Source organism: Chaetomium tenue (genome assembly GCF_020726465.1).
Source record: "Chaetomium tenue strain MPI-SDFR-AT-0079 chromosome Unknown F5144scaffold_2, whole genome shotgun sequence".
In the NCBI taxonomy this organism is placed as follows: Eukaryota; Fungi; Ascomycota; class Sordariomycetes; order Sordariales; family Chaetomiaceae; genus Chaetomium; species Chaetomium tenue.
This window is the reverse complement of record NW_027117330.1, coordinates 129960-149416: the sequence shown is the minus strand read 5'-3', so window position 1 is coordinate 149416 and position 19457 is coordinate 129960. Positions and strand designations below refer to the sequence as shown.

Here is a 19457-nt window from a genome sequence, read left to right as displayed (position 1 = left end):
CTCACATCCCCACGGCCCAAGATCGGTTCTGGAAGAGGTCGATCAAAATGTGGACGGTCATCCACACCCTACCGGACACGAATACACTACGCAACACCACTTCCCGGATGCGCAAGTTCCGGAGATCCTACCGCTCGCCTTTCTTTCAGGTAGCAGATCTCCTCAAGGACGTCCCATTGGACAGCCTCGAAACCATCGCTCCAGTCGTATTAGCACCGTGGGAGAGGCGAGTCCGCACTACGGTTGACGGAACAGGCATGCAGCAAAAAGAAACAGAGTGGGCGGTCCGGATCGCCGTAAGCAGCTCCGCGCGGAACAACGTGGTAGGGATCGGAGGAGTCGTCCGTCTCCCGCTACCGATACGAGATGACTCAAGGAACGAAGCCTTCAGTGTGACGCTGGGCTCTAGGTCGGAGCAAAACCCGTTCTCAGGCGAGCTTGCGGCTGTTGGGTGCGCGTTGAGGTTGATTCGAAATGTTAGGTACCGGAAGATCATCCTGGCCACCAGCAACAAGGCAGCCGTGATGGCCTTGGAGCGACCACACCGGCAATCAGGGCAACAATATCTCCGTCAGGTGTACGATGCGATAAGTGCCTTACGCAACGCGGGAAACACGATCTCGGTCGTCTGGATCCAAGCGGGTACAAAAAACGAGCTCCTAAACACAGCCAAAGCGAAAGCAAAGGAAGCCACGCGGCGAGACGCTACGCCGCAAACCCAGGATCCGGCCATGCGGCCAACAGCCCTCCGTATCGCATGGGCAAAGCGGGCAGCGCCCACGTCCTTACCTGACAAAGTGGGCGGACATTCCAAGAGAGTCGATATAGCGTTACCAGGGAAGCATACGCGACTATTATACGACGACCTGTCTCGAAGCGAGGCTGGCGTGCTGGCTCAGCTTAGAACAGGCATGGCCAAGCTCAACACATACCTGCATCGCATCAAAGCAGCACCGTCAGATCAGTGCGCATGTGGACAAGCAGCAGAGACAGTAGAACACTTTCTCTTCCGATGCAGAACATGGACCACGCTCAGAACAGAGATGCTCCGATGCACAGATACGCACAGAGGCAACATTTCCTTTTATCTAGGAGGCAAATCACCCTCGGATGGCAAAGACTGGACTCCGAACCTAGAGGCCACTACTAATCCTACCAACCCACGAGAATCCGCAGAAGAATGGTAGAACGGAGCGAACACGCTAGAATGGACTTGCATGGGCTTTAAGGAGATCAAGGCATATCTTTGGAAATGTATGGTTGAGTTAGTATTAGTTGCCCTTTCGGGTTAAACCCGCCGGGCGGAATAAATTGTTTACCAACCAGCTGCATGTACCTACGAGCCCCATTAGTGAAGGATTCTACGACGCGCCAACCCCCCGAGGTCCTAGGCCTAAATCTGGCAGCAACAAACAAAGCCGCCACACTGGTCGACGGAAGGAAACCATGGATGGCTTAAAGAACCTACGCCGAAGCAGGTAATTGTCAATTCCCAGAGGGAGCCGGGTCACACACATCAGTAACTCGATTGTGCGCAAGCATGCTCCCGTCGCCCAAGCCATATTCGACGTCTGGATGCTGTTCAAACCCTTTTCAAGGTACGTGGATACATGCCACTTCAATGTGTTCGGACCTCTGTGCCTTGGTACTTGGCTCTGCCGACGGTGCCTCTTGCTGCATACCTGGGTACTATACGAGAACCCCGAAAAGACCGGTTCCATGAGGAGATAGAGTATCAGTTAGCATGGAAGATTCAAAGGCAATATTGCTTCTTCAAAGTAATAAACCTGAAATCTTAGCACTACCGTGAGAATTTTCCCTTGTCAGATCTGTTATTCTTACTTGCATCGTAGCTCTCGACTTCATATCACGGATTGTACAACGATATCTTGCAACCCAAAATCCGCTGGCAGGAATAGCAACGGGGCGTAAGTCCCCTTATGAAGACTCCACTAGTTACCTGTGATTATATGGGCTTGGGCTGTACTTGATAGGCTAAACTGGGTGCCGGGTCGTCGTCTGACGCGGGCGGGAACAGACATCGTCACACTGGGGGGGTACTTAGAGGAGCAATTTAGTTTACCAATGCCGGCAAATGAGATCGACGACTTGCATCTGCCGGTTCACTATTTGTGGGCGCCGAGTAGGACCACAGCCCCTTTAAAGATACCCTGGACCTGGCAACAACGTTATGGATTCATGATTCCAGGCTAGTCCACCAGAGCTGGACCACCAACATCGCCATGAACAAAGCCTTACTTGCTGCGGTTTCCTGCTGGTTTTCGCTCACATTGGCCGGCCCACTTGAGGGTATCAAAAGTCGAGATGTTTCGCCTGCACCTGTGCGGGCTGGGTTCCGTGACGTTGTCTCGACCCACGCGATCCCGATGCGAAAGCATGACGTGGCAGCGTCCATGAGCCACCCGGCGATGCACCGGCGTGCCAGATTGCCAGTCCCGCTTAAGAATATCTACGATGTTTACTATAGCATCGACCTCAAAGTGGGCAACCAGACGATTGCCGTCAGCGTTGACACAGGCTCCAGCGACACGTGGATGGTGCAGCAGCCATATGAATGTGTCTCCTTTTGGTTTGACCCGGCCGGTGTAAGTCACTACAACCATCCCGTCCTTGAACCCATGTTATCGCGTTGACACTCGCACCCAAACGAAGGAGCCAGATTGTGGCTTAGGAGTAGGCTTCCAGGGGAATCTGTCCGGTGGCCGCATTCCCAACCTACCACCCTTCGTCCGGTCCTACGTCGATGGTACCTTTGTGAGCGGGTTCTATGGTCTCGAGGAAGTGTCGATTGGTGATGTCACAGCACATAACCAGCGACTCGCGTTGGTCAACTACACCTACTGGCACGGCGACGGCCAAACATCCGGTCTGCTGGGTCTCGCGTACCCGTACCTGACCAGCCTGGATGGCGCAGACCAGAACCAGCCGCCCTATTCGCCGGTCTTCACGACCATGTGGGAAAGCCAGAGCATCGACCCGTTGTTTAGCATTGCGCTGTCACGAACCAAAGAGAGTACCAGCGGGATAAAGCCAGAGTCGTATCTTGCGCTTGGAGGACTGCCGCCAGTCGATGTCGATGAGAAGACCTGGGCGAGGACACCAATCCACGGCATGCGCGCGGTCCCGCAGTGGGGTTTCGACACTGATGAGAAGGGGATGTACATCATCAAGCCGGATGCGTTTGTGCTCGAGAAAGGGGGGGATGGCGCGGATTCTGGAGACGTTCTGGTTAAGAACACGACTCAAATCCCCATCCTCATTGACGTGGGAGCAACGCTCAGCTATTTACCCAAGGGTATTAATACACCGTGTCCTGGAATCAATTCATCGGAATGCTGACACGATGAATAGGTTTGGTCAACGAACTTTATGCAGCCTTCGATCCGCCGGCGAGGTACATGAGCTCGGGGGGTCTGTTTTATGCCCTTTGCAACGCAACCGTGCCGAATTTCGGTGTCCAAATTGAGGAGTCAGTTTTCTACATGGCGAAGGAGGATTTACTTCGGCAGACGGCGCGTGACCCGACAGGCGAGTGGTGCCGGATCGGTATTACCGACACCGACTCACCGCCCCATGTGTTAGGAGTGAGTTTCTTGACGAACGTTGTAGCTGTGTTTGATGTAGGAGAGTCGGAGATGAGATTTGCGGCCAGAACAAAGTATTAGGAAAAAAGGGTGTGTCTCCACTAGTACTTTCAGAGCATCACTGTATAGGTACATAACTTGATTGATTGAAGCAATGGGGCCGCAGTATACGGAAAACAGATGCACAACAGCACACATGTTAAAAGCCTGAGCTCCAATCAACAACTCGGGAAATTAAACCCCCTTATAATACTTTACTTGATTATTTTATTCACGGTTACAAAATATTCCTTTAGTTTTTCTTTTGAGTTTTCTTTCGAGTTTTCCTTCAACCTTTCTTGCTTTTTTCCCTTCGACTTTCCTTTCCTTTTTTCTCCTCCTCCTTTTTTTTTTTTTCTTATCTTTTCCTTTTGAGTATTCTTTCAGAATTTCTCTGAGATTTCTTTCTAGTTCTCTTCCTTACCCCTATTCACATTTTTACTTTACCTTCTTTATTCTCGACTTTTCTTCCGAGCTTTCTTTTCACTCCTGTCTTTTTAATTCATATCCTTCCTACAAGGCAGGCAGCACGTGCCCAGTAAAAGCGGGGCAGGATCCAGAACGACCCAGTTCTTTCGCCATTCTGGTCTCCATTCTCCAACAACATCAACCAACGTTGCGTTGTATCGTCAAAAGAAACAAAATGAATATCACCGCCGGAAAAACGACGCCTTTTCAAGCCGTACCGTTGCACCGCCATCAGTCATCTCTCGAGGAAATCCTCGACTTTTCCTCGACGGTGCCCCTTGGCGCTGAGCAACGAGGGCAGGCGAGGCGCAAGTTTTACCGCATCGTACAACATTTCGAGGCCGAATCCACACAAACCAGCAAAACCAAAACGGCGGGAAAAAGAGGGACCCGATATAATCAACCTTTGTTGATCCGCCTGACATATGAGAATGCACGATCTGAGGAGTCGCAAGATGTGTTTTTGCGAGCATTTTTCCGGTCTATGGCGCTCTCCCTCGATGGCGAAGACTTGAAGAGCGATCTTGATCTGGACTTCGGAAATGAAGCCGTCGAAGCTGACCTCCGCTCGTCATTGATTGGCTTTGCAGAGTATCTCATCGACAATTTTTTCCTTCCCTGTAAGAATGGGCATCCCTTCCCTACCCCCCTAACGCTGACAGGTAACTAACTCTCATGGACTCGACCCCCTGGATTTAGTGAAAGCATCTACCAAAAAGACGCCGCAACCATCGCCCGCGTATCACTCAGCAGTCATGAAAGCGCAGGGCATCGGGCTGCCCCAAGGGCTTGTGGGGACACCGGAGCGGCTCTCGGCACTTCGGGGCGCTTGTCTTTGTGCGAGATCGACACCGCTGTGTGATTTCGGGCAGATTCGACGGTGACGAAGCGGCAACGCGATATGATAATCACGGCCAAGATGCTAGAGACGACGATGGACGTCTACTAGTGGATGAAGTCGATCAATTTGACGTCCTAGAAGTCGCTCATATCATGCCCCATGCGTTGACGAAAGCTAAAAGGGATTCCGAATTGGTGAGTTTCAGATGTTTGAACAGTCGGTTCTCAGTGCCCGGGCTAATATGCTGCCTTCCCCTCAGAACTCCACAAGAGAGGCCGCACTTGCCATTCTTAATATGTTTGACATGGGCGTTGTACATCTCATTGATGGCGGTGAGATTGATCGGCCCCGGAATGCACTCACTCTTACCACCTATCTCCACCGGTTCTTTGGGAATTTCGACGTGTAGTTTACACCCGTTGACAACGAACAACAACCGAACACTTATACGATCGAAACATTTCTCCCTCCCAACCTCGTTCGAAACCCGAGCCTCCCCATTACTCGGACCCTTCACCTTGCCGAGACGAACACCATCGACCCTCCCTCCCCTCGGCTCCTGGCTGTCCACTCCGCAATCGCCCGAATCCTTCATTTCTCAGCAGCAGGCGCGTACATTGATAGAATTCTCCGCGATGCTGAGGAGTACGGCATCAAAGCTGATGGATCAACTGAGCTTGGCCGCCTCGTTAATCTCGGCCTGGGCGGTTGGGTGGACGGTGTCGGTGTTCGACCCTAGCCGCCCACTGCAAGTGGCAGATGTCGATGAAACATTCGACTATACGAAAGAAAGGAAAGTTGTTTGAAAGCCTGAAGCCCCCTTTTTATGTTGCTCGCTTTCTTTTATAATTTCTTCTGCTCTATTTCCCGTTTTCTTTTCTCAGTTTCCTCTACTTCTTTCTCTTTTCTTATTTTCTTGCTCCATTACGAGTTCGGCTTTTTTTTAGCTGGAGGGCGGGTACCCCCTCGCCTTTCTCTCTCATCATTTTGAGTTCGCCGCTTTTGGGAGTTATGTAAGAATGAATCTATAACCAGGCGCAACAAGGATATGTATAATCGCCCAAATAGATGGATCTAGGAGCGTTAATAGCTCAAAGGCACTAAGGGTGGAAAGCGGCAATATATTACATCCTATACTACACGGTCGTGCAGTGTCGCTATGATGAGGATACTATGCCTACCTGTCTGCTATTTTCTCACCGGGATGAGACGGACGTTCAAGGGTTTCTTTATCCACAAGTTAAAACATTTGCAGTCCAGGAAACGTTCCGACATCCGATCGTTGAGAACAAGGTCGTAGTTCCAGATCAGTCTCGCCAAGATGACCCTCATCTCGACGTAAGCCAGGCTGCGGTACACAAGTGTCAGCACTATCAACATACGCTAGGGGACATCAACCGTACTTCTTGCCGATGCAATTTCGTGCCCCAACCGAAAATGGCTGGAACGCCCCGTGTCTCCGCTGATCGAACTGCTGACCCAGGCCATCTTCCTCTAGCCATCGATCAGGGAGGAACTCGTTGGGCTTGGTGAAGTTTCTAGTGCTGTAACTCATGGCCCAGGGTAAGATGTCGAGCCCAGTCTAATAAAGCAATGTTAGCTGCGCAACGTCTGGGCCGAGATATGGATGACTAAAGTAGGTACTTACGCCCTCGGGAACTTGGTAGCCGCAAATCACATCCCCTCCCGGTTGGCAGGCCCGCGGAAGGGCGTTCGGAACAGGCGGGAATAGTCTCATGGACTCATCCAAGACGGCCAGCATGTACCTCAGATTCGCCTGGTTAACAGAGAGAAGGTCGATTTCCTCCTCCGTGGTGAAACTCGACCGAACCTCCTCAGCCAACCGCTTCTGCACCTCGGGATGCGTTGCCAGGAAAAAGGCCGCCCCGGAAAGCGCCGTGGCGGTGGTTTCGCTGCCCGCGAGCACCAACATCCTCGCATTGGACGTCACCTCCTCCATCGTCAGAATCGTACCATCCTCCGACTTGGCCGTCGTCATGGCCTGGACAAAATCCGCCCGGTCGGTATCCAGAGCCAATCTCTCGGTGATCCGCTTCCGTGCGTACTCGGCCTGCACGTCAATCTGAACGCCAATGTACCGTCCGGGAGCAAGCCTCTTGATGAACCCCAACAGCCCCGGAAAGTACCACTGCACCGCAACCATCATCCCAAACTGCTCCACGCCATGGAGAATAGCGCCCACCCAGGGATGGTACCTCGACTCCTCCAAACACCCAAACGGCTCCCCAAACGCCAAATCCCCAATCACATCAAACGTCGCAAAATTAAACCACGCCGCCAAATCCACCACCGCCTCCCGCGGCTCCCCCCCCTCCCCCCTCGTCTTCTCCCTCAACCGCCTCATCAACAACTCCACATACCGCATAATCAACGGCTGCTGATCCTGCATGCTCTTCGCCGAGAATCCATGCGACAGAATCCGCCGATAACGCGCATGGTCCGCACGCGACGCGCCCAGGATATTCTTGATGGAGATGCCATAAAAGGCCGGCTCCTTGCCGTGCTCGCCCTGGCCGCTCTTGCGGTGGCCGCGCACGCTGTGGTAGGCGTCCGGGTGGGTGAAGGAGAGGCGGTTGGGCGCGACGCGCACCACGTCGCCGTACTGCTCGTGCAGCTGGTGGATGGCGAAGGGGAGGCGTCCCGAGAGCCAGCCGAGCGTGTAGGGGATTTGCGTGGCGGCCCAGAGCTTGGGGCCTGGGACGGTGCGGAGGGGGTGGAAGAGGAGGTTGTGGGTGATGTAGGAGGTGGCGAGGAGGTTGCCCTGTGAGGGTGGGGTGTGTTAGTTTGGTGTCGTTGGCAAGGGTAATGGATGCATGCGGTCTACATACAAAGGTGATGGCCACCAATGGCCACTTCAGGCAGTGGGGAAGTTGCAGGATTGCCAACAGAAGATCAGTGTTGAGGACCGCCATGATTGCTGAGGACCGGGAGGAGGACCGTCATGTGGGAAACCTGGGTTTGATGCGGGTGCGGTCGACCCCGGCTACAAGGCTTCTCACTCGAACTCTCAACAAACGGCAGGTCCTGGCTTTATCGTAAACCACGAGGAGGGGTTGTGCTACCTAAACCGTTCGGTGGGGGGGTTGCAACACACCTGACGCCACCAACACGACGTGGCAGGGAGGTGGCTGCCGCCCGTCATGCGAGTCGTGTCCACTTCTGAGAATGACGGGCGGAAGAAGCATGTGTGACGCAATCACCAACATATGAGGTTTGTTTCGCGTGCCATGTAAATTTTCCTTCCGATCTCAGGATTATTCTGATCTGCCAGCAGGCCGTCAGGGGTGCGCATCGGCCCTCGGCATGACGGAACGGCGCGAAGGTAACGGTAACTAACAAGCATGTGACGATTAAAGCTGTGGAGAAACCGGTATGCCATGTTACATTGAGGGCAGCTAGTTTGGCGATCGAACTGGAGGTGTTATGTGGCCGAATTACCACAGACTTGAGCTTTAGGGGTGCCAGGGGTCAAAATGAGGATGGTCGATAAACAAAATACGGGCTCGGGTCATAACTGAGACTCAGTTGATCATAACTGATACTCAGATGGCCGGAAACCGGGATATGGAGCTAGTGTTTATACGCAAGAAACCATGGAACAAACAATTGGGAGCGACGAATCGTTCACGTTGCCTATTCGGCAGACGGAAGCCCCGAGTTAGAAGCGGCATAGCCATGGTCGGCATTTACACCACGTTACAAAGGCATTGCAAAGGTAGAGTACCGAGCTTGACAACGCCGTTTTATTACCGTGACAGGCGAAGTGAGTTATCCTGCTAACATCAACTAGAAATTTAGAATCGGCCACTCGCCTGAGTCGGGCGTCTCGAGCAGCAGGTCGGACATGATTGACGCAGTAAAGCCATGCCCGCCAGCAATGGAATGACACGTCAAATGTACCACGATCTGTTCTGCGGGTTGGGAGATTGGTCCTTGATAATATCTGCCACATTCCACTGTCGAGTCACACAACGTCACCTCATCAACTTCGTTTGCCACGATCATATTCTCTAGGAGTCACACGTCGCAACCGACATCCTTGACCGAAATTACTTGTTGGCGCCCTCCCAATCCCATAGTCCGAGTTGCCGTGCGCACACCGAACGAAGCCCTCTCCTCTCACGTTTTCGCGAGCTCTTTGTGCGTGACGTCCTGGTCCCCCTTGTCCTCCAATCCAAAAGCCGCGTCGCCGTTTCCTCGGTCCCGGCCATGGCAAACATATGTTCGGAATTGCCTTGCGTGAAGTCGGGCGTCGAACTAGGGGGCTTTGTTAGTTGGGGTTGCGTGCAAACTTAGTTCTCAGGGGTGGGTAAAACGAACCATTTCGTCAATCTCTTCCAAAGTCCGATCCTTGACCTCGGGAAGGAAAAGGAACACCCAGAGCCTATGGCAGAATAGTTAGTCTCCGTGAGGTGGATAGAAGCTTCCAAACCGCTTACGCAGAGATCCAACAAGAAGGTGCCCAAATGTAGCCGTATTTTGGACCCCAGTTCAAAGCCTGGGGGTTGATAAAGTATGGCGTGGTGAAGGTTGTTAACCACGCCAAAAGGAATGCGATCGCTGTTGCGAAGCCGAAAGTAAAACTGCGAAGGCGCTGTGAGGGAAGCTCACCGCCGGAAATCCACGCATATGGAGCGACCATGGACTTGGGGATAGTTAGTGGTAAGAGATTAAGGGGTGACTGGGGAGTACCAACATTATATGCGAGGATGTAGACAATTGCCAGTGCAACGATTGCCTGCCCGGTGGACTTTGCGCCAGGGTTCACCTGATAAACCACCCCTGTGAGGAGTTGAGTAATGCCACACAAGATAAGACCCGGGACGAGGAAGACGCGGCGACGGCCGAAGTGCGTGACAAGGGCGCTGTTGACGAGAATCGCCACAACACCGGCTGATATCATGATGCAAGAATTGCCAAAAGGATCACCGATGCCAGCCATTTGGAAGAAGTAGGTGCCGAATGCTACAACCCATCAGCTTTCCAACATAAATGAATCAGGATGCTCAAATGTTGCCAGAACTTACCGATCATGTACATTGCCCCTGACGAACCCTGTAAAGCCAACGCGCCCACAGCTAACATCGTCCGGCGCCGGTCGACAGGATCGCGAAACATGTCCCAGAAGGTCACAGTCTTCTCCCGTGCCATATCACTCCGCAACGCTGCCTGGATATTCCGCATCTCCTCGTCGACCTCAATATCCGTCCCCGGGCGGTGCCAACGCAGCGCTGTCCGCGCTTTGTCCAGCTCACCGTGCTGGGCCAGCCATCGAGGTGACTCGGGCACAAACAGCAACCCAAGGGAGAGAATAACCGGGACGATGTAAATCAGCCCGAGTGGGATCATGTAGGCATCGCGGCTGTCGATTTTGGCGGTTGAGTTATCTACCACGGTACCGACGAGGGTGCCGACGGTGGTCCACACTTGGAAGGAAGATATCATCAACCCCCGGTAACGGGCAGGGGAGCATTCCTTCTCTTTGTCAGTGGTTGATTGGGACTTGGAAGAAGCCACCAAAGGATTGATGGGACAATGGGAATGGGTGGCCAATTACCTGGATGTACAATTGCGAGAAGGTCATGAACATGCCGTTGGCGATGCCAATCAACAAGCGGCCCACATACAGGGCCGCAATGTTGGTCGTCGTCATCATGATGATATTTGACACGATGCACACCAGGCTGGCAGTCCACACCGTCGTCTTGCGGGACATGACCCCGGCAATGGGCCCAGCCATAGAGGAACTGAGAAAGGCCCCGAGTGCCATGAGCGACGAGATAAGCTGCTGTCGCTCCGTCGAAATATTCCATCCCCCCGGGACGTTGGCATCTTCGTAGCCAAAGATCTGAGATGTTGATAGAGTTCAGTTGTGTGTTACAGGTCAAGCAAGCAAGAACAACATACTCTAAGGAACCCAACCATGGCCTGGAGCCCGCCGATTAATCCAAAGTCAAACCCATACTGAAATGGGCAGAGCGTCATGAGAGTACACGCTGCGAGACATTTCCAATGCTGCTTGAAGGGATATTTCGTTGCAGCTTCAGGAGCCACAGAGCCCATGCTGGGAGTCGAGAGCACCTTCTTTTCGTCCTCCATGTCGTCTCCCAAACTTGACGCCGCTGAGTGATGGTGTATTGGATGCGAGCGGGCTGACTCCCCGTCTGCGCGCCGCGTTCGAGTCCTCCAGGTGACGACAGGTCACAGAACCAACAACGAAGGTTGCATATAACCGCTGAGATGGCAACCAGGGTTAAATGCCCCCCTGCCAAGAGCCCCTAATGCTGTCGTTCTCGGGCTGTGTTCACAAACCTCCAACCTTTTGCCCAACTTTCACAGCTGGCTGGTTCAGCTCAGCTAACAACAATTAGTTAGGTGCCTAACTGTCGTGGCCTCAAACACGACTCCTGGTCCGGCGGACGAGGCGCAACAGGCGGGCCGAGATGGAGGCCCCGGTGAACTCCGGTCCAGCCGCGAAAGGTCTAGCTTCATGCGGTGAGCATTGGGTGGCTGTCGATCCGATGCTTGGTTGGGCGTCTTCAAGCAGCGCAATCTGCGCCAAATTGGTAGCTGCTAGGGTAGCACCAGCGATCGTCAAAGCGTTTCTAGGATCTTTTTGATCCATCATGCAACACCGGTCTTCCCGGACATTGTTTACGAGGCAGCAAGTTCTCAGAAAAACTTGCCTCTCAAAAGCCTGCTGGGCTTTAATGGACGGACTTAACACGTACAACAAAGCAGGCACGCGCAGGACATGCATTCTCAAGAACAGCCTAACCCTTCAAGAACCTGCTTCAAGACTGCCCCAAGACTTGGCCTGCGCTTCCCCAATTCAAGACAAACACGCCACATCCCGGCTCCTTGGAGAATGAATACAGGGGGTTTCACAGAAGTTCCTTTCTGTTTCTCGGCGTTTGATGTATTCTCGGCGAGCCCCAACTTGGAGAATTTAAAGAACCTTGAATTGTTCATCTGTCCCCATTCATCGGTGAATCCCTCGCTAGCCTCGATCTGAGGGGATCCGATCTGAGTGGTGAAGGGGCCCTTGACCCTGTCTCCTTGTGCAACCCCCAACTGTTTCCCCATGGAATGGAACCCCGCCTCCCCACACCGCCCCTCATGCCCCCAAAGCTCGACGGCATTTACATTTGCCGCCGAGAGCCCGCATCTGCATGATGCAACAACCCAACGGCTACCGTTTCCTCAACGGCCCTCGACCATGTTCTCCAAATATTCCTACCTGTTCTGCGGTTGTATTAACAATTCCCCGTTTGCTAAGCGCTGTGTGCCGCGTCTATGTTCATTATAATACTGCTTTTGACATTACGTTCGGTTCCAAGGGTTGATTCGTAACTTTGCCCCCTGTGAATGTTCACTCGTGGTGTATGTCCTCGGTCAGTCTTTAACATTTCCAGGGGTATAGGACAAGATGCTGTCTGAAAAGCTGCTCGACAGCTTTGCATTGGTGAAGCTGCAGGCAGCCATCTCCGATGCAAGTCTCTTCAATGTCGGCCTCGGGCTGTTAGTCGTTGTCGCCACGGCGATTGCAGCCGATTACGCCCACATGCTCTACCTTCGGTCAAGGATGCCACCAGGCCCGTTTCCTTGGCCCATCGTTGGCAATACATTCTTATTGCCTGATAACAAGCCTTGGATCTACTTTGAGAAGCTGTCCAAGAAGTATAAAACACCGTTGATAACATTCTGGATAGGGCGGTAAGTCTTACGGATACCCCTGAACCCCTTATCTGACTTGACTGACCCCGTCCCAGCAACCCCACGGTCTGGATCAACGATGCCTGGTGTGCACACGAAATCTTCGAGAAGAAAGCCCAAATCTATGCTTCGCGGCCACGCATGGTAGTGTTCGGCGAGCTGGGCAGTGGGCAATCGAACCTGGTGACCATGAGAATTCGCAACCAGCAGGAGCGAGACCATTGGCGCATCCACCGGAAGCTCATGCATGTTGGAGTAGGTGTGCAGTCCGTCCGCGGCTACCGAGCCATTCAGAACAACGAGAGTAAAATTGTGGCCTACGACTTTCTTCGCGAACCCAAGGAATACGTCAAGCACTTGGAGCGTTATGCGACGAGTGTTGTGTCTATTATTGGCTTTGGTCGACGGGTGGCGAGCTACAACGACCCCATTATCACCGAAGTCATTGCTTTGATGCAGCTGGCTGCCGACCTGAACGTACCCGGGAAGTCATTTCCCATGTTGCTTGAAACCTTCCCCAGTAAGTGCCGCTTGTTGTGCCTGATTCACTCTGGCCTTGTGTTAACAAATCTGCCTAAACAGTCCTCGCCAAATTCCCCCGGTTCATGCCTTGGTTTAAGGGACTCGGAAGCCGTGGCCAGAAAGGGGGCCATTACTTCTTCTACAGCCTAGCTGAAGAAGCCATCGAGCAATACGCCCAAAAGTCACCGTCCGAGCAAGCTTCCATGCCAACGCCCTACGTCAAGACCCTCTTCGAAGAAGGCCAAAAGTACAACCTCCCCGTGGCCGAGCTCTCCGGCCTCACAGGCAATCTCTTCGGCGCCGGCGCCGACACCTCCTCCAGCACGCTCGTTACCTTCGTCCTCGCATGCTGCGCCTTCCCCGAGGCCATGAAAAAAGCCCAAGCCGAGATCGACGCCGTCATCGGGCCCAACCGCTCCCCCCACTGGGACGACTCGCCCAACCTGCCCTACATCAACGCCTTCGTCAAGGAAGTTCTCCGCTGGCGCAGCGTGGCCATCATCGGCGGCCAGCCGCACGCCCCCACCCAAGACGACACCTACAACGGCTGGCTCATCCCCGCGGGCTCCTGGGTCCAGGGCAATGTCTGGGCCATCCACCACAGCGAAGCCGAGTTCCCGGACCCGGACCGCTTCTACCCGGACCGCTACCTCGAGGGCAACGACCACCACCGGCCATTCCCCGGTGACAAGGGGTACATGACTTTTGGCTGGGGCCGGCGCGTGTGCAGCGGGCAGGCGCTGGCGGAGCAAGGGACGTGGATCACCGTGGCGCGGTTGTTGTGGGGGTTTGATATCCGCAAGGCGAGGGATTCGCAGACGGGGAGGGAGATCGATGTGGATATCTTCGCGTTCACGAACGGGCTGAACATGCGGCCGCAGCCGTTCCAGTGCGAGATTGTGCCACGGAGTGAGGAGATTCGGGAGGCGATCGTCAGGGAGGGGGAGCAGGCGTTGGCTGATCTCAAGGTGCATGACGGCGAGAGCAAGTACCGCATGAGTACGTATTATCAGCAGCAGAAGAAGAAGGTGGCACAGGAGCCTGTCATTGATGAGCATGGGAATGTCAAGATCGTGAGGGTCTAGGGGAGGTAAGTGATCTGTGGGTTGGGAAAGTGGATGGAGTCAGGTCAGGGGCGTTGAGCACGATCACCGCAAAGCAAGACTGGACATAATTTTTGTCGAAGCAGATATAGAAATGGGTTGTCTATAAATTACCTTAATCAACCTACAATCATCTCCAATGTACAAGTATCACACGTTCCTTTGCGCTTGGAGATAATCCCCTGGTTCTGCCTCCAAAGCATCTGGAGACTTAGTTCCCCGGAACTTAAAATGTCAAGCACCAGGAAAACAAATTTGTATGAAAAGCTAGAGCATCTGAACCGATGTTATACAAGCAACTTCACGGGACAATGAGATGTTAATCCGTCATGCAGCTTCGCGTTGTGCCCCTTTCGGGCCGCCCCCCTTGTGCAGTTTGCCTCATGTTAACGGCACATGTTGGAGTGACCCGAGAGTCTGGTCAAACAAATGGTTCAAGGTGCACTACGACCCGGCCCACGTGGGAATTGACATTACCCAATAACCATGAAAATTCACACCACCATTTGATGCGAGACTACAAAGTCTCAGGAAGCGGTGTTGGGGGTGGTTGATGGCGAACCCTAACCCCACGACCCCTGACGGAAAACGGCATCCAGTTCTCAAGTCCGAGCGTGGTGATAGCGCCTTGGAGACGCGTGACCACTTCAACCACGCGCTTGGGTCCATTCAGGATGCGGGGGAGTGTTGGCCTGGTGTTCCCCGCATCATCCCACATCCGCGTACCATTGAAGAGTGGCAAGTTCGGCAGATGAGGAGAAAAGGCGGGCTAAGTAACAATGGTCCGGAATAGCCTGATGTTTTGCAGGTAGTAACCGTAGTATTGTGACGCGGAGCGTCTTTGGGTCACAGTCGACTTCGGAACAAGTGTCTGCGGCCCAAGGATCAACCGCCGGCCGGTCGGGGCATGCATGGGGGTGCCGTGTTGTCGCATCACATGGGTCTCATTAATATCTGTCGGCGTCTCCGTCATGATATTTACTTCGACAAGTTAAACAGATCACTTCCAAACACCACCTCAACATTCCACCAGCTTCAGATTACAGTCCCCAAGTGACTTGCGCTTGCTGGCTCCCAGGATCCCCGGATCTACACCACTACTCCCTCTTCAGTCCCCTAGACATCAAGACATCACACCACCCTCCACCATGTCGGTTCCCAAATCCGGCATCAAAGTCGTCGTCGTCGGCGCCGGCTTCGGCGGCCTGACCGCCGCCATCGAGTGTCACCGGCAGGGCCACGACGTAGCCATCTACGAGAACTTCCCGGAGCTCAAGACCCTCGGCGACATCATCTCGTTCGGCGCCAACGCCGGGCGCATCTACCACCGGTGGTCGGACGGCAAGATCGCGCGGCGGCTGCGCGAGCTGTGCATCGACCTGTCGAGCTACGGCTTCCGCATCCACAAGTACGACTCGGGCGAGGTCGTCTATCACCAGCCGCCCCCCAAACAAAACCCGGAGGCCCCGGCGCTGAACGGTCACCGCGGCGAGCTGCATGAGGTGGTCTTCAATTATGCCCGCGATGAGCTAGGTATCCCAATCCATCTGGGTCAACCTGCGGTGGAGTACTTTGAGGATGAGAACCAGGCGGGGATTGTTCTGAAGAGTGGCGAGCGCGTCGTTGCGGACTTGGTGATCGGCGCGGACGGCGTAAGATCCAAGGCGAGAGAGTTGGTGCTGGGATATGTCGACAAGCCGAAGAGCAGCGGGTATGCCGTGTGGCGGGCATGGTAGGCTTACCTCTTCCCAGTTGAACTCAGCGGAAAGCAAGCTAACAGGGGCTGACCTGCTCAGGTTCTCCAATACCGACATGATCAAAGACCCACGCACGCGCGAGTTCTGTGCCAACGGCGACACCTTCAACGGCTGGATCGGCCCCGACGTGCACTTCCTGTTCAGCACCATCAAGGGCGGACAGGACTGCTGCTGGGTGCTGACCCACCGTGACGAGCATGACATCGACGAATCGTGGTCCTTCCCCGGGAAGCTTGAGGATGTCTACAAGGTGCTCGAGGGTTGGGACCCCGTTTGCCGCGCTATTGTCGAAAAGACCCCCAGTGTGGTGGACTGGAAGCTGGTATACCGCGACCCCTTGCCGACGTGGGTGAGCAAACATGCCAGGATCCTGCTGCTCGGTGATGCTGCGCACCCATTCTTGCCAACCAGCGCACAAGGAGCGACGCAGGCGATGGAAGATGGCGTAACAATCGCCGTGTGTCTGAAGAGGGCCGGTAAGGGCAACGTACCAGCTGCCGTACGGGTGCACCAGGAACTTCGGTACGTATCCCGGCCGGTTCTTCTCTTTTCTTCATACTAACAGAAAGACGCAGGTACGAACGTGTTGGTGTTGTGCAAAAGACCGGCGAGACCACACGCGACAAGTGGCACAAGACAGACTGGGAGAAAGTGGCCAAGGACCCCAAGAGCATTGCCTTTCCTCGCGAGGACTGGATCCACCAACATGACGCCGAGAAACATGCCGAGGAAGGGTTCGAGGAGATTTTCAAGAAGGTTACGCAACCGGAACTATTCGAGGATGTCAAGCTGCTGCCTGTTGGGCCCATTGCCGTGGCAGTATGATGATGCATGCTACGCGCGACGATCCGTACCACCCACCTGGGAGCCAGGGGGTTGGGCGTTATTGGGTTGATGTAGATATTATTAGAGCAAGATAGGAACCCAGTGAGAAACTTTGTTTTAGCAGTATTAGAAAACCTATACGTGGTCACAAACACATACCCTCAAACCATTCCGGTGATCGTGTTCCTCTTGGTATGTGGTTAGTGGTGTCGAGTGAATTGTGGTTTTTAAAAGGGGTAATGAAATTTGCTCGTCGCCTGAGTTGCACGCCCCGTGAGCACGAAGAAAAGGTACGGATGAACCGTTGCTGTTCACATTTTAACTACAGCTTCATGTATTCTAATGCGAGCGACAAAGTATCTCTCCTAAAATACCTAACACATTGTAATGATTTTCTAGCTCAGAGGTTGAGCGCCATCTTCCAACCATCAAAGCCTGGTGAGGTTAATCCTCATCTATCCGCATAATAATACTCTTAGTCTCCAGAAAGTTGTTCATGCTGTACAACCACCCCTCCCTGCCCTGACCACTGCTCTTGTAGCCTCCAAACGGCAGATCCAACCCCGTCAAAGGGCTGGTGCAGTTGATACCAACATACCCGCTCTCCAACGCCTTGGCCACCCGCATCGCCCGGCCAACATCGCGCGTGAAGACGGATGCATACAGCCCAAACTCGGTATCGTTGGCCTTGGCAATGGCCTCGGCCTCGGCCTCGAACGTGTTGATGATCACCACGGGGCCAAACACCTCCTCCTTGGTGATCCGCGCCGTTTCAGGTGTGTCTAAGAATACGGTGGGCTCGATGAAGAAACCCTTGGTGCTCTCAAACGTTCCTTGGCCGCCCAGCGCTAACGTGCCGCTCTTCTTGCCCTCCTCAATGTAGTTGAGCACGTTGCGGTACTGCACCTCGTCGGCCTGTGGGCCGTGCTTGGTCTCGGAATCCAGCGGGTTCCCGGCGCGGGCGCCGGCAAACTTGGTCTTGAAGGCCTCGATGAACTGCGGCGCGATGCTCTTCTGCACGTAGATGCGCGAGTTGGCCATGCAGACCTGCCCACTGTTGGTCTGGATGCTGAACTGCGTCTGGGCGACGGCCTTTTCGAGGTTGGCGTCCTCGAAAACGAGGGCGGGTGACTTGCCGCCCAACTCGAGGATGACCTTTTTGAGGTTGGTGCGCGCCGCCTCCTCTTGGATCAGCTTGCCGGTGCGGCTCGAGCCGGTAAAGCTCAGGGCGCGCACGTCCATGTGGCGCGATAGGATTTGCCCCGAGGGTAGGCCGTGGCCAGAGATGATGTTGAAGACGCCTGGTGGGAACCCCGCTTCGACAACGAGCTTGGCAATGAGGGCAGAGGATAGAGGCGCCTTCTCACTGGATTTGAGGACCACAGTGTTGCCTGTGATGAGGGCGGGCGCAGCCTTAGAGGCGAGAAAGTGGATCGGGGCGTTCCAGGGGATGATGAGCGCCACTACCCCATAGGGTTGCCGGAGCGTCATGGTAACAAGCCCAGGCGTATTGACACTCGCCTGCCCCTGAATGTTCCCCCAGGCCTCGGCGTAGTGATCAAAGTTGGTGGAGGCAGTATGAGCGTAGTGGTGAGTCGAGACAGGCATGCCCATTGAAATAGCGTCCAGTCGCGCAAGTTCATCTTTGTTTTCCCGAATCAGGGCCGCTAGCTTCTTCAAGTGCACGGCTCGCTTTGACCCTCCAATGGCTGACCAAGACGGGAATGCTGCTTTTGCCGCTGCCACGGCGGCATTAGTATCATCGGCGCTCGCTTCGGGGACTAGGTAGGTGTCAGTGGTGACGGCTCTCGTTTCTTTCGTGAGTGGGTTGGCTGGGTGGGGGCTAACCATGGGCTGAAATTTCCTGTGTTGCTGGGTTGTAAACTGTGAAGGTCTTGCCATCCGATGCCTCGACAAGCTAAGTTGTTTTGTCAGTCTCCTCCTTGGAAGCTCAGTGGTGAATATCTCATTACCTCTCCATTGATGAGCATCCGGGGGCGGAAAGGGGCCGCTTCTGCCATCTTGCCTGGCTTCGACCTTTTATCTTGCTCCAAAGGTGATCTCTTGAATTTCTTGACGGTAGAAGAATGGAATCAACAACGAAGGGCTTGGAGGACACCAAAATGTGCCTACTTATTAACTCTCAGCTGGACACTGATTGACCTCAGCCCCAAAAATGTAGCACGTCCCACGTCAGCGAGCAATACGCGTGCGAGTGCGTATAAAAACGTGGGAAGAACGAACCCCGCCCCCAGTCCCCTGACATCGACAACCGGCAGGGGCCGAGCAGCCATCTGACGCCCCAGCAGGTTCCAGCTCCCGTTCCGTGCCATCTTCCGGCAGTTGCTGCACGCGTGCATGTAATTCCGTACCACAAACAACCCCGCAGTTGCTGTCTGGATGTTGAAGACAGAGGAAACTCCGGCAGCGGATTGGGCGGAAAGCTTTACCCGTGGAGCATTCCCGCGTCTGTGGGGACGCCAAGGAGCTTTCGTTGGTGGTTCAGATGTGGATGCGACAGTTGCCGCTGATCCGACGCCTGGGAAACGCCATGTTGCGC

General features: G+C 54.2%; 7 protein-coding genes across 7 annotated transcripts; 4 read left to right on the top strand and 3 right to left on the bottom strand.

Annotated features, from left to right (window-relative positions):
• Positions 1-2243: 2243 nt before the first annotated feature.
• On the top strand, positions 2244-3660 carry F5144DRAFT_639550 (aspartic peptidase domain-containing protein; the record flags this gene model as incomplete). Its single annotated transcript, XM_066792715.1, has 4 exons — positions 2244-2606; positions 2674-3316; positions 3373-3605; positions 3646-3660. 4 exons carry the CDS (start codon positions 2244-2246, stop codon positions 3658-3660), a joined length of 1254 nt encoding a protein of 417 aa, XP_066645705.1.
• A 588-nt stretch (positions 3661-4248) lies between these two features.
• On the top strand, positions 4249-5692 carry F5144DRAFT_618018 (uncharacterized protein; the record flags this gene model as incomplete). Its single annotated transcript, XM_066791902.1, has 5 exons — positions 4249-4732; positions 4812-4970; positions 5002-5147; positions 5213-5361; positions 5446-5692. The coding sequence occupies exons 1-5, from the start codon at positions 4288-4290 to the stop codon at positions 5690-5692; spliced, it is 1146 nt and encodes a 381-aa protein (XP_066645704.1). The 5' UTR covers positions 4249-4287.
• A 398-nt stretch (positions 5693-6090) lies between these two features.
• On the bottom strand, positions 6091-8186 carry F5144DRAFT_525443 (cytochrome P450). The gene is made up of 4 exons (XM_066786806.1): positions 7803-8186; positions 6602-7735; positions 6357-6535; positions 6091-6301 (listed from the first exon to the last, which is right to left on the bottom strand). The coding sequence occupies exons 1-4, from the start codon at positions 7884-7886 to the stop codon at positions 6142-6144; spliced, it is 1557 nt and encodes a 518-aa protein (XP_066645703.1). The 5' UTR covers positions 7887-8186; the 3' UTR covers positions 6091-6141.
• Positions 8187-8764: 578 nt separating this feature from the next.
• Positions 8765-11487, bottom strand: F5144DRAFT_639544 (general substrate transporter). The gene is made up of 7 exons (XM_066792714.1): positions 10882-11487; positions 10532-10822; positions 10002-10449; positions 9671-9939; positions 9414-9619; positions 9295-9358; positions 8765-9231 (listed from the first exon to the last, which is right to left on the bottom strand). The coding sequence occupies exons 1-7, from the start codon at positions 11071-11073 to the stop codon at positions 9094-9096; spliced, it is 1608 nt and encodes a 535-aa protein (XP_066645702.1). The 5' UTR covers positions 11074-11487; the 3' UTR covers positions 8765-9093.
• A 650-nt stretch (positions 11488-12137) lies between these two features.
• Positions 12138-14444, top strand: F5144DRAFT_504226 (cytochrome P450). The gene is made up of 3 exons (XM_066786431.1): positions 12138-12690; positions 12747-13210; positions 13273-14444. The coding sequence occupies exons 1-3, from the start codon at positions 12404-12406 to the stop codon at positions 14295-14297; spliced, it is 1776 nt and encodes a 591-aa protein (XP_066645701.1). The 5' UTR covers positions 12138-12403; the 3' UTR covers positions 14298-14444.
• Positions 14445-15242: 798 nt separating this feature from the next.
• F5144DRAFT_618014 (uncharacterized protein) lies at positions 15243-16897 on the top strand (the record flags this gene model as incomplete). Its single annotated transcript, XM_066791901.1, has 3 exons — positions 15243-16047; positions 16112-16594; positions 16648-16897. The coding sequence occupies exons 1-3, from the start codon at positions 15464-15466 to the stop codon at positions 16895-16897; spliced, it is 1317 nt and encodes a 438-aa protein (XP_066645700.1). The 5' UTR covers positions 15243-15463.
• A 292-nt stretch (positions 16898-17189) lies between these two features.
• On the bottom strand, positions 17190-19332 carry F5144DRAFT_525432 (aldehyde dehydrogenase domain-containing protein). Its single transcript, XM_066786805.1, has 3 exons — positions 18871-19332; positions 18746-18815; positions 17190-18678 (listed from the first exon to the last, which is right to left on the bottom strand). The coding sequence occupies exons 1-3, from the start codon at positions 18916-18918 to the stop codon at positions 17342-17344; spliced, it is 1455 nt and encodes a 484-aa protein (XP_066645699.1). The 5' UTR covers positions 18919-19332; the 3' UTR covers positions 17190-17341.
• Positions 19333-19457: the final 125 nt, after the last annotated feature.

Bases quoted from the DNA above. Each gene is read 5' to 3' on its own strand.
- F5144DRAFT_504226 (XM_066786431.1), top strand. From the start codon at position 12,404: ATGCTGTCTGAAAAGCTGCTCGACAGCTTTGCATTGGTGAAGCTGCAG. The intron at 12,691-12,746 runs GTAAGTCTTACG...ACCCCGTCCCAG, and splicing joins ATAACATTCTGGATAGGGCG to CAACCCCACGGTCTGGATCA. The intron at 13,211-13,272 runs GTAAGTGCCGCT...CTGCCTAAACAG, and splicing joins GTTGCTTGAAACCTTCCCCA to TCCTCGCCAAATTCCCCCGG.
- F5144DRAFT_525432 (XM_066786805.1), bottom strand. From the start codon at position 18,918: ATGGCAGAAGCGGCCCCTTTCCGCCCCCGGATGCTCATCAATGGAGAG. The intron at 18,816-18,870 runs GTAATGAGATAT...AAAACAACTTAG, and splicing joins GGATGCTCATCAATGGAGAG to CTTGTCGAGGCATCGGATGG. The intron at 18,679-18,745 runs GTTAGCCCCCAC...ACACCTACCTAG, and splicing joins ACAGGAAATTTCAGCCCATG to TCCCCGAAGCGAGCGCCGAT.
- F5144DRAFT_639544 (XM_066792714.1), bottom strand. From the start codon at position 11,073: ATGGAGGACGAAAAGAAGGTGCTCTCGACTCCCAGCATGGGCTCTGTG. The intron at 10,450-10,531 runs GTAATTGGCCAC...GACAAAGAGAAG, and splicing joins TCTCGCAATTGTACATCCAG to GAATGCTCCCCTGCCCGTTA. The intron at 9,940-10,001 runs GTAAGTTCTGGC...GATGGGTTGTAG, and splicing joins AGGGGCAATGTACATGATCG to CATTCGGCACCTACTTCTTC.
- F5144DRAFT_525443 (XM_066786806.1), bottom strand. From the start codon at position 7,886: ATGGCGGTCCTCAACACTGATCTTCTGTTGGCAATCCTGCAACTTCCC. The intron at 6,536-6,601 runs GTAAGTACCTAC...TTGCTTTATTAG, and splicing joins GCTACCAAGTTCCCGAGGGC to ACTGGGCTCGACATCTTACC. The intron at 6,302-6,356 runs GTACGGTTGATG...TGTGTACCGCAG, and splicing joins CGAAATTGCATCGGCAAGAA to CCTGGCTTACGTCGAGATGA.